The 12,131-nt window shown below is 38.6% G+C and overlaps 1 protein-coding gene across 1 annotated transcript in view; it reads left to right on the forward strand.

The window, feature by feature from the left end:
• Positions 1-12,131, forward strand: part of wdr27 (WD repeat domain 27) — a 34,686-nt gene that overhangs the window by 5,424 nt on the left and 17,131 nt on the right. Inside the window, exons 10-20 of the mRNA XM_014008788.1 lie at positions 175-239; positions 319-431; positions 949-1,022; positions 4,651-4,717; positions 5,027-5,095; positions 6,619-6,722; positions 7,010-7,099; positions 7,437-7,558; positions 8,919-9,052; positions 9,670-9,761; positions 10,155-10,276. Of these exons, the coding sequence (XP_013864242.1) occupies positions 175-239; positions 319-431; positions 949-1,022; positions 4,651-4,717; positions 5,027-5,095; positions 6,619-6,722; positions 7,010-7,099; positions 7,437-7,558; positions 8,919-9,052; positions 9,670-9,761; positions 10,155-10,276 (1,052 nt within the window). The remainder of the gene's footprint in view (positions 1-174; positions 240-318; positions 432-948; positions 1,023-4,650; positions 4,718-5,026; positions 5,096-6,618; positions 6,723-7,009; positions 7,100-7,436; positions 7,559-8,918; positions 9,053-9,669; positions 9,762-10,154; positions 10,277-12,131) is intronic.

Below are 12,131 nucleotides of genomic sequence, written 5' to 3' on the forward strand. Positions count from 1 at the left end.
ATTAAAATCAGCAAGATAGTGCAGCACTTGGACCTTTTCTGTTATTGTTTTGCTAATTTATTAGCTTTTTATGCTAATTTAAGCTTTTTTCAACTATTTTTTAATCTTTCAGCACTAAGCATTCATACTGCATATTTGTTAGTTTTTAATTTTTATTTTCATTATTTCTTCTAGATAATCTTAACCTGAGCATCACCATGGCTGGGTCGTGGTCCATTTTATCAGGGTGTGATAATTCTGTGAGTATTTTAAAGGAATTAAGAAATGAAACTGCTACACAGATGTCCCTGATTTTGACTCTGATGTTTTGTGTCTCAGATGGTGGTTTTAGTCAGCTCGTTGTTTACTCCCCGTGTGGTCTTGCTGGAGATTTGCCTGAATAAGCTGCAGCAGGTTGGCGACGACAGTCAAGGCTTCTCAGTGTTCCCCAGGTAAACTTGGATTTTTATTAAAACTATTTGGTGATCCTCCAGTATTTTTCCATCATATAAAAACAGATGTTTTTTTAGTTACCCTCCTCAAAAAGGCACAATTAAGCACTCAGACACATCAGAATTAAATGACTTATTTTTGTAAACGTATTTTTTAATTACCATGATGTTTTAATTTTGGAAAAAAATACTGTGTAGCAAAACCAAAACCTCTTATAGAATTTTGTTGTTTTATTCTCAGACACTAATTTTCTGACCTCACCAGCATTCGTGTAAAACACAAAAGTGTGGCTTGTTTTTCGGTTGGCCTCCTGCCTGTGGTGCCCTCTGACTCTGACATTTCCATATTTACTCACCCTGTTATAGCCATCCATCTGGTTTTTCATGAGTCAACAATATCATGGTGCCCACAATTGGAGGCCAATAATTCATAATGGTGGAAAATGTTTTGCCCTTAAGTTCCAGTAACTGTGTCCCCCTATTTTCCTGTTTTTTTTGTTTTGTTTTTTTTTTTTAGTTCGGCTCCACTGCCTGAATCACCCCTTAATGCTGAGTTAAAGATGAAGGAACCCAACCATCTGAAAAAGAAAGGTCAGTGGGCCTTTAGCTGTCTAAAAGCTCATTCATTCTAGAAACACACATCATATAATGAAAGGTACCGGAGTCTGAATAATTTAGTTTGAAAAAGTCCTAGGTTTTAGATGAATTTATTGCTGGCCCTTTTTATTATTTAGCTTGGTTTCAGAAGGACATGCTTTATTATTGTCATCATTAAATTCTCAAATTTTTACATTTTGCATTATTAATAAAAACGTCATCGAGCTGTTTTATTTATTTATTATTTTTTAATTACCACAATGTATTATTTTTGTTGCAGTACTGGACTCATATATTGTGGGGTTTTTCTTGGTGCATCACAGGCACTTGGCAATTTGAATAAAAACGATCCTGCTGGAAACACAGAGTGCTCAGAGGATTACTGTTTCTCTTGCAGAGAGTTAGTGCTGAGAGAGCCAGTCCCGGTTTGACTCCCCACAGGTGGAGTAAAGGGATTTGTCCGTGCCAGACTATGTAGTGGATCTTCTGCGTAACTGAGGAGTGCTCTGTGACTGTAGCATCAGAGCAAAAAACCACAAACATTTACAGGCTAGCCTACCGTGCTCCCCCATGCACCTCTGTATTCTTAAAGATATTTGCAGAACTGTAGACAAATTACACCATAAACCCCAGAGGCTCCTAGAAAGGAAAAAAAAAAAAGTTCCACCTTTGGAAGTCTGGCATGAGGCTGAAGGAGTGCAGGTTTGGAAACTGTTGCCTTTTTTAACGATAACAGTAATACTCTGCTGTTACATTTGTATGATATATAATATGTTACTGAGCACTGCTGCATAGTGACACAACTTGAATGTTTTTTTTAATTTATTTAGCAGAATCTAAATTACAAGATTAGTTAGTGTTTAAAAATACAGACATTGAACTCACGCTAACTCAAGCTGTAAATTAGACATGTCCTTTGGGCTCTGGTAGTTTTCAGCTACCTTCAAACCTTTATTCTCACTTTCTCCTCTTGTTGTCTGGTCCAGCCGGTTCGGATGTTATCAGTCCATTAAATGGACATTGTTATGAATATATTTATTTAACAATGACAGAAATACGTGGTCCAATAATGAAGGTACTCCGTGAGATGATCAGCTGAGTTTTATTGCAACAACTGGAACACAGACAACCTGGCCTGTCTCTGTGCCTCTGCTTCTCTCTGTCACTGTCTCTCCACACTGTTCACTGTGTCTCGAGAGGCCTCATATATGTATTAACAAACACCATTCTGTCATCTTAGCAAGATTTGATACAAGGTCAAGGGAAAACACAAAGATAAACACAAGTGATATCTAAGAATGACTGTTGTTAGCAAATCTTGTTCTGACTTTAATCATTCTATCTGCAGATGAACAGDARGTCATGAAAACCTAGGTCATTADAGGATGTCATGAATTACTTGCTTAAACATAAAAGTATTAGTTCCACCGCAGACGTTATTAGCGGCTATCAGTCCCACTGAATGGCTTCATACTGTCCCGACTGTGCCGTCTAGCAGGTTATCAGTCCCATAGAATGACTTTAGACTGTCCCGACAGTGCCCCCTAGTGGGTTACCAGTGCCATGTAGGTTGGAATGCAGCAATCTGCAACCGCTCGAGTCCGGTCTACTTTATCGTAACCCATGTCATTTTCTCTAAAATTAARCTTAGTGGCTTTATGCCTCATATTAACCAGCTGACAGTCTGAAGCCATTCTATGGGACCGAGAACCCACTAGGCGGCACAGTTGGGACAGTCTGAAACCAGTCTGAAGCCTTTCTATGGGACTGATAACGACTAATAACGTCCATTTAATGGATGATAACATCTAAAGCGGGTGGTCTGGTCAGACTGTCCTTACCACGTATAGTGCTGTTGGTCTTACATGGTGGTTGCAATGAGATTTTCTTAGTGACTTGCTGTGATTTTAAGCAGATGTGACCGTGTGGAAATTTGACCAAGACGCTTACTGTGCTTCCAATATTGCCTAARGTAAAGTCAGCATAAATTATAAGTTTCACAGCCCAATAAAACTAAACAACCATTTTATATCGGCAGGATGTTGATTGGGTTGGTAAGAAATTCCAAGCGAATACTGCCAAGTAATTAGATATTTAGCCTAAACAACAACTTCTTTCTTTTTTTACATACAGTTCTTTCAAAAGCCGTCGTTCTTTCAGAGACCAGCTTTAAACAACACATTGAAATGAAGCAAAATACTAAATTTAACTTAACTTTTGAGGCCATAATGCATTTACAAAAGCAAAAGCTGAGTAACTGTTTAATAGAAATCTTGTATAAATTATAGGTAAATGCTGCTGTCAATATTTTGGAGCTTTGTCACTATACAGAACAGATTTAGATCTATTCTTTTTTTTATTTTGGCAGGGTGGTTTTAATTAAACTAAATGTCTTAATTCTGCAACTTGTTTTGGTATATGTGTATGAGAGAAAAAAACTTTTATTTTTCTGGCAAAGTATTTTAAAAGCTTTGGAGAACGTGAGCTTTTTATAATAGAAAAGACACTGACAGCGAATGATGAGAAAAGCAAAACATCCCACTGTTTTGTGGTTCATTTAGCAGCGCTTTTAGTGAGGTGAGATCATCCAGGGGTCCTAAATTACTTTTTGTAGCACAGCTCAAAAACATTGCTCCTGTAAAAAGTTACAATGAGACACACTAAAACACTTTTGTTTTGCAAGCTGACAATTTTCGGAAGTCAAACCTCAGAAGCGTGTAGCTTTGACCAACATATGGGAATATTACAGAAGAATACCTCATTTTAGATATTCATTTGTAAACAATTAAAAGGAACAAATTGAATATTCTTGCTGAAAACATAATTAACTGCTCAGTAGTTTGTTTTCTTGTTCTTCTTTTCACGGTGAGCTGTAGGTTTTCAGAGACAGAACTACTTTTCAAGCACACCCCCCGTGTCTAAGAAAATGGAAATTGTGCAGAATGGTATCTGGCTTTACTCTACTGAAATAACCACAAAACTCCTGGAGACAACATATGTTTCTCCACAGTTCCAAGATCCCCAGCTTCTCATGCACACAAAAAGTGGACTCCTTTTCCGTTGCATACACTTTCAGATGTTGCACTTTTTGTTTGCAACAACCTGAAATCTAACGTCTCTTTATCTTAAAGCGAGCTGAAACTTGGACACATCTGATAACACAGTTTTTAAGTCCGCAGGCTTTAATTTAATCCGCGATGAACTTGTGCCAGAATAAGATGATACATGACCTCTTCTTGCATAATCCAGCTTCAGTGGCAGTGACAAACTCAGAAGCACTGGGTCGGGAGTGATAATGGTTTTCCAAGGTATCTTAAAACCCTTGGAGCTATATTGCTCACAAGGGCAACACAATTTTTAAGAAATGCTACCTGAGATTTCAAGAAACGCACACATCCAACAGTATTCTTCCCCTGCTCTCTGAGATTTTTTTTTTAGGTTTTCCTTTTTACTTGATTGATGATTCTCTGACGATTTAAAAAGAAACAAAAAACACAAAGTCTTAATCCATGTGTGTTTAGAGCAAATGTTTCTTTTTATTAAGCTCAAACTTGACTGCATTAACTTTTAACAAATTACTAATGAGATTTTCTGAACATGTTTTTTTTTTGTTATGCTGAAGGTGTAAAAGAAAAACCTCTGGTTTTTCATTCAAAAGTGAAGTCGTCTGGATACAGCAGCGCCCCAAGGTATTATATGCTACAGGGATATTTTGCTAGAAAATTAAATAGAAATGAAATGAATTGTRCAAACATTCAGTACAGAGAGAATGATCCTGTTGAGGAGAGAGAGAGAATGAATTTAACCTAATTTGCCCAATGGTGTATTTGAAATGTTTTTCCATTCAAAGGCAGCTGCCTCAGTAGATTGAGCACTGCAATAACCCATGACCTGCTGTCTGTCATTTAACTCAAAAATTTAAAAAAGATAATACTGAAATGATTACAGTTCAAATATAGTTTAAAGACATTGTTTTTTTATATATTTTTATCTTGCAGAACAAAAATGTTTTCACCAAATACAAATTCTCAGAAGACAGCTCCCTTGAAAAAGACAACCAAAAATACGTAAGTAGTGAATTTCGGGTGGTGCAGTACTAGCTGTTGCCTTCAGAGAGAAGGTTAAAGGATTGCCCTCCTGACCTTTCCCTAAATTCCTCTGGGTGCTCCTGTTTCCTCACAGACCAAATACATTCATCCATCCATGTTCTTTACCCGCTTCTCCTTTCCTGGTTGTGTAGCGGTCGTGCCTTTGTCTGACAGTCACCGTGCGAGAGGCAGGGTACTCTCTGGACAGGTCCCACATTTATTGGTAACTAAATTTTCCTGGGTGTGGGTGAGAGTTAGCCCGGTAAAAAACCAGCCCCATGTACTTTGCTTTGCTTCGCACAGAGGGTCTCAACATCGAGAATTTTTTTTTTTGCTGGAGACGTGGACTCTGTTGAAGTTTAAAACGATCGGATCTGATTTACCCAATTGCTAACATTTGGTCGTGGCGTATGTAGTGCGCTAGCTCAACTGTGAAGGATGCTAAGCTAAACAACCATCGGCTTCAGGGAAGAGAGAAGTATGGAGCTGAACGAGATGACGGTAAATGAATGCTTGCAGGCTTTGTCAGACTAATTTAATTTAATTTGGAAGCTTTGTCAACATGGACTGGCTTCACTCACTTCCTATGCTGACATTGCTAAACTACAGGCAGATTTAAAGTGCCTGCGACACGCATATTCTTCAAATACAAAAAGACAAAGAAAACATCTTTATATTTAAAAAAAGTTGGAACAATACGCACAATTTTACCCATTTTATCCCTTAACTGGCATATTGTCTTTTGAACTTGACTCAGCCAAAATGAAACAGGAAGTGACATCAAAGGGGAACTCTTTGACAAAGAAAACTCTCTGGTCTTTGTTTATTGAAACAATACCCTGACTCTTCTTCATCTCTCTATAGTGACTCAAAATAATCTTAAGAAACATCAAATTTTTCTCTACAGTCTGCGTTGTTGGCTGTTGTGGCACTGCTCTGTTCACATTCAGACCTTCCCATTTGACATCACTTCCTGTTACTTTACAGGCAAAGATCTCAACAACTGTTCATCTCAACGACATGAAATTTATTTTGCAATGTTTTATCAATGACATCTTTTCAAAAATGCATTCATATGTGTTACAAAAAATTTGAGTCACAGGCACTTCAAAGGGTGCAGAAAATCAATGTCATTGTTCACAACTCCTTCTGTTTGCTGATTGGCCCGGTTGAAATTCTACCTGAGAAATCCTCGTCTATGGGAGAAATCCCAGACAGAACAGTGAAGGGAAACTAGAACTGAGCTGAACTGTGTAGGAAGGCAAGGGCCAGGCTAGGTGAGCATGTTTGTTGTGTGTCTTGTTTTTTCCTATGTGTCCCTGTGATGGACCCCACCAGTCACAGTGATTGCTGGAGATTAGCACCAGCTCCATTGATTTGGAAAGAAAAAGTGGGTGAAGAAAATGGCTGGATGGATTTTACTGTCATTGCTGTCAGCATTAAGAAAGGCGTTGTAGTATGTTGTGCTAAATGAACAACTAATGTCTTTTTTTGTCATTTAGAGGTTTTCTCCACAGCAACTACCCAGCAGACTGTGCAGCACCGACTTCTCCATGTGCCGATCTTAGCATTGCCAACAAACAAGTCTCCTGCCTTCAGTACTCAGGTGAGTCCATTTCGATGACTTGTTTCAATGTCTTCGCCGACCGCCGAACAGAATCAAAAACTCTGGCAAAACAAAAGGTACTGAAATGCAATTCACTACTGTTGTGTTAAATGAAAGAGATAATGTAACCAAGTGACTCATCTAGTTGACCTTGAAACAAAGGTTTTCTATCAAAACAAAACACTTCACTGTGATGTTTAAACTGCCATCCTGCTTTTGGTTGTAATAAATCCGACTGAAAAAAAAGAACCTAATAAAACAATTCTATCTCTCCTCGTACCTCCCAGGTGACGGAAAACAAATCCTGTGTGGTCTTGGCGACAGCTCCGTGTTACTGTACAAGTCATCTCTCACTGGTAGTCCGACTGTCTACATAGGTGCGACCTGAGTATCTATATAATCCTCTGCTGTGTTTTAGATTTACCTTCAGTCATTTCGGTGCTTTTGTCTAATAGTTTTCCTTATTCAAGGCAGTGAAAACTGCAAAGGCAAGAGGTTTATGCTGGAAAGCTTTAGTTTTGCACTTTATGGCCTATTTCTAACTGAAAACGAATGTCCACAAGAAGGCAGCAGAGACAGAGAACAGGAGCTGAGGGGACGTCTAGATTCCCCTSTTCATTCTGCCCGGCTGCCTGAGCAATACCATAAAAGTAAATGTTGTGACTGCTCCCCGCATTTCCAGGTTCATTTGACGTTTCTGTCTTTGAAATTTAGGTCACGACAAACCAGTGAGCAGCGTGAGCTGGAGCCTCAGCAGACAGTGGTGGTTGAGTGCATCAGAAGATCTGTCAATGCGAGTCTGGACCAACGACAGCTCAGAGCCCGCTATTATCGTGGTAATAACCCCTCTGCATCTGCACATGTTTTTGGCATCACTGTCAGGCTTTCAGAGTATCATCTCTTTTTGCTACATGCCCTACTTTGAGCTCTAGGAAAACTTTATCCCATTTATGTATTTTATTAACTGTAATCACAGAAAAATAAGGAAAAGCCCGAGTGACCTCATTTTGTAAAAGATTAAAAAAATGTATTTAAAATGTCACAATGGGCTTTGAAGTTATATCATTTTTCAATATGGCTTTGTTCTGAAAGAATGTTGACCTCGCTGTTTTGGCACTCGAGTGTGGTTTATGTCACATCCATGAGGTTTCAATGCAGCTGTTTCCAAACTTTTTAGCTTCTGACCCACAAAATAATGGTAACAGAGGTGACCTCATTACCAGTTCAAGCAAAGAAGCTTTACTAAACCACACAAATAAATGATGTACTAACCAAACAAACCATCATATAGCCACATAGCTATGTTGATTATGCGCCAAAAAATGTTCCTAAATGACCACATAATTTAGATGCTATTATAAGTTTTCACATCTCAAATAGTTTGTGAATTAGTATTCTGTATTCTTGGATACAGAAGAGTACCAAACCCAACTTTGATACAACTTTGATTGTGTYCTTGGAGTCTCTATTGCAGAAAAATCTATTTTGGTCTATCTTTATTTTCTTTTTGGGTCATATTTTCAACCAGTTCAGTTTTTTATTATTTTCTATAACACTTACTGAACTATTACATCAAGGAATTTGCAGCTGAACTGCCAAATAAGGTCTGGACTGACCAACTGCAATTTGGTGGTCTTCATTCTCCTCTGGTTCTGGGTCAAACTCTGACTCCAACATGTAAGGCTGGAGGGACAAGCCTTCCCTTGTTGACACCTTTTAATGAATTTGTAACAAAAATTTTCTGTGCTTTATAGTCGTAAATCCCTCCATCACACTAGAATGAASCGCTTTGGAAGCTGGGGGGAGGGGCTTGTTTGGATTTAAAGAGACAGCCTCAAAACGAGTTGATCTGAGACACACCCCAGAAAAGGGGTGAAAGAGGGGCTTGTGGAGTTTTTACTCAATATTAATCATGTAGGTGTACAGAGTCACAATGTTTTTGTTGGTTTGACAATTAACTAAAACTTCAGTTTTGTAGGTTTTTCAGAAAATATGTGTTCAGGGGATTTTGTTCTAAATATCTTATGCATCCTTATCTACTATTTAGGAAAAAAATATCCATAGCTTCTCTGTTTCCTTAGAAATGTTGTTGATTGAGCTAAATTTCCATATCTTGTTTTTAAATAAAAAAATCTTAAATTTTACAATAATGAAAATGTATCGGTTTGTTTTTTGTTTCTACTTTCTCTTCATTAGGGTGAGCATATGTTTTCCAAACCCATCAAAGGTGCTCAGTTCTATTACCTTGACAAATTTCTTCTTCTGGCCTCTGGACCTTCAGTTTATTTGTACCTGTATAATGTGGACATCACTCGTGACGACATCAAAAGGTAACTGCAGCTAAACATCCACTGAACAATAGGAAGAGTTTRAAAATTCTTCCTTTTTTAAGTCAGCTATTCATAATTATCATAGCCATATTCAAGGATCAAGCTTGTGCTTTCTCCAAAACTTCTCACCAGTCAGAAGCAACCTTCCTTCTATAGTTAATCACTGCAAGAAGGACAAATGTTCTAGAAGACAGAAGATGATATATTTATGGGTTTTAACACTTATGTAACCTATTTAGGAAGCAGACTTTATTACTAACAGAAGCCTGGCTTCTTTTAGCTGCTACTGCAGACACTGCTGACACTCATTAACACGCAAACTGCTCAAACGTGCCCTGCAGGCTGTTGGGGCACGTTCTGGTGGCAAAACAACTCCAAACATCGGGCATCTGCTTCCTGTTTTAACAGTGGAACTTCGCCTATCACTGTTTATCTTCTGGTCCATGTTAGTTTGTGAGCGGAGCTGCTGAAATTGAGAAAAAAACAATGACAAAAATGGGTTTTCACAATGTATCCTGTTGTATTTACGAACGTGTAAATAAGTGATTGTGTTAATGTTTTAGTTTGTGTGCTTATTGGTTTAAAATCTGGCAAGTCTTAAACTGTTTTTCCTCTAGGTATAAGCAGCGGAGTGTCGTCAAACGGGCGAGCTGTGTAACAACGTCAGCAGACATCACCGCTCTATCTGCGACCAACGACTTTCTCTCCTGTATCCTTGTTTGTTGGACTTCCTGCAGCAGGAAGAGGTGCAGTTCAGACCACACTGATGCTGACAGAGTCAACCCATCCCTTTTGCTGCAAGCATCTACTTAGACAACTTCCATGTAAACCACAATAGTCTCATTAAGTCTTAACGCTTAGCCTAAAGGTTTCTACTAAGCATTTAGGTGTCTTTTTTTGTTAGGAATGTCTGCATTCCAAACCTGTGTTTAGGTTTACAATGCATTTACCAACTCAAGTAAATCTACTGAACAGTAATTTAGAATAAGTTTGGTCTAGTCGAGAACTACACTATATGAAAAAGTGTACTTATTTACATGTGTCTATAATCAGACTAAACACTTTCTAATAAGTCATGACTTTTTTTTAACAACGTTATTAGACATCATCCTGGTGTGTGGTTCAGATCGCTCCATTCAAGTTCTGGACATGAACAAAGGCACGGTTGCCTCGGTGTTGCCTGATGCCCACAGCAGGTCCATCCACTGCATCACACAGAACAAGGTCAGAACCTTTACGTGACTCAATTATACATTTTGCTTGAAATTTAGCAAAGTTATGTAAGAAAATTTAGTGTTCATTAACTGAAGTCGAGACGAAAACACATAAATGTTGAATAAATTGAAGTGTGAAGAGATTAGACCATACAACACCAGATCTGGCACGAGCGAACTGTTTATTCCTCCTGGCTGGAGTCGGCAACAGCAACGCTAAAGCAAACCGGAAGTTCCGGTCTTTTATACCTACACGGTTCTTCAGTGCCTGGTGCGCCCACTACAGGCCTACGGCTGCATCGCAGGTCACTCTGAACAACAATTCTCATGTAATGATTTATAAATGGTTTCTTATGTGTTGTGATAATGTTTCGGGCATGTAACTGAACCTATTTTAATCAAGACATAACAATCGTCAAACAATAGATCATAAAAGTCAATACTTAAAAGGGAAACTAAGAAAACGTTGTAGTGATTTTAACATCAGTATCTAACTGATAAATTCCTTCATTTAATAGATTGACACCAGTGTTTTAGACTTTTTGTTCTTATATAGTAAAACAATCAGATTTCTCAAACACGAATGGTCACTTTCAACATTTTCAATTGAAAAACCAACGCTTTTAAAGGAAAAAGTTGCCCATATGACCTATACCTCCTCATCAAATCTACTTCATAAAAGAATGTTATCCTCCATAATTTGATCATAACTTACAATAAACCTCAACCGTTTTGAACGGATAGAGACAGAGACATTTCATCGCTTCACCCGCAGACTGAGTGACACTCAGACCGAACCCACAGAGTAAAGAATTTGCTTGACTTGGCATCAATTAGCAGTGTGAGCCCTATCTTCCATCTTATTCTCGAAGCGTCTGCTTTTTGGCAGATATCGTAGCATTACATAAGGCATCACTGAGTGGTTTTTTTACAAGTTACATAAGCCACATGTTGTCTTTTAGAAAAGTAAAGTGTTAGTTTGTGGTTCGTATGAAAAGAGTTACTTTAAAAAAAGGGAAAATGTCTTGGTTGCCCAAAAGTTACCATGCCCGCCAGGCAGGACATATCATTATCAATAATATGTACTTTGAATATAAATTCTTGCTGTATTAAGATGAAAAAATGTCCTTGGAAGTGATTGGGGGACTGTTCCATGATGCTGTTTGGGTTTACTCCTTCGTCATTGTCTTGGCAAAAACGTGGACGCAGTTTTCTGTCTGTGTCGAGATTAGGGTGGGATTTATTTGGATGCAACAATAAATGGTTTCACGAAATGTTTTCTAAATTTGAGCAACAATGAAATATTTTACCCGTTAGTAAAAATAATTTCTGCAGGTTTACCCGCTGCATATTTGACCCTCGGGACAGCCTGGATTAGCTGGATATGCAGCAGCTACTGGCATGGATTAAATGCAATAACCCCTACAGCTGGCTATTTACTTTCAGCCCAGGTGGGCCTGTTCCGTGTCATAGCAGCTTTTGTGGGCCGGCTATCGTAGAAAACCTGTTTCGTGTTGTTTCAGCTGGACTGTTGTATCAGTGAGGAGTTCTCTGCCTGAGGGTCTTTGGATGCTCGGGGGTCAGTAGCCGTGGATCAGAGGGATTCCCCTTGGACACTGCACTCATAAGACCACAGCTCCCCTCCCCTCTCGCGTTTTTAATCCCAAGGCAGACAGAACCTCAGGAACTGCCGCTTTAGAAGCAGCTTTTCCCCACTTGAAGTTTCCATTGCCTTCTCTGAAAAACTTCACCTGGAACTCATCAGACCAGAGGACTTCTCGGAAAATTGAACTAGAAATGCCTTCTCAAACTCCTGTTCTCACACTCTCAATGGAAATCTAAACAAAAAAAAAAAAAAAAAAAAA

Source organism: Austrofundulus limnaeus, unplaced genomic scaffold (assembly GCF_001266775.1).
Source record: "Austrofundulus limnaeus strain Quisiro unplaced genomic scaffold, Austrofundulus_limnaeus-1.0 Scaffold0, whole genome shotgun sequence".
NCBI classification, from domain to species: Eukaryota; Metazoa; Chordata; class Actinopteri; order Cyprinodontiformes; family Rivulidae; genus Austrofundulus; species Austrofundulus limnaeus.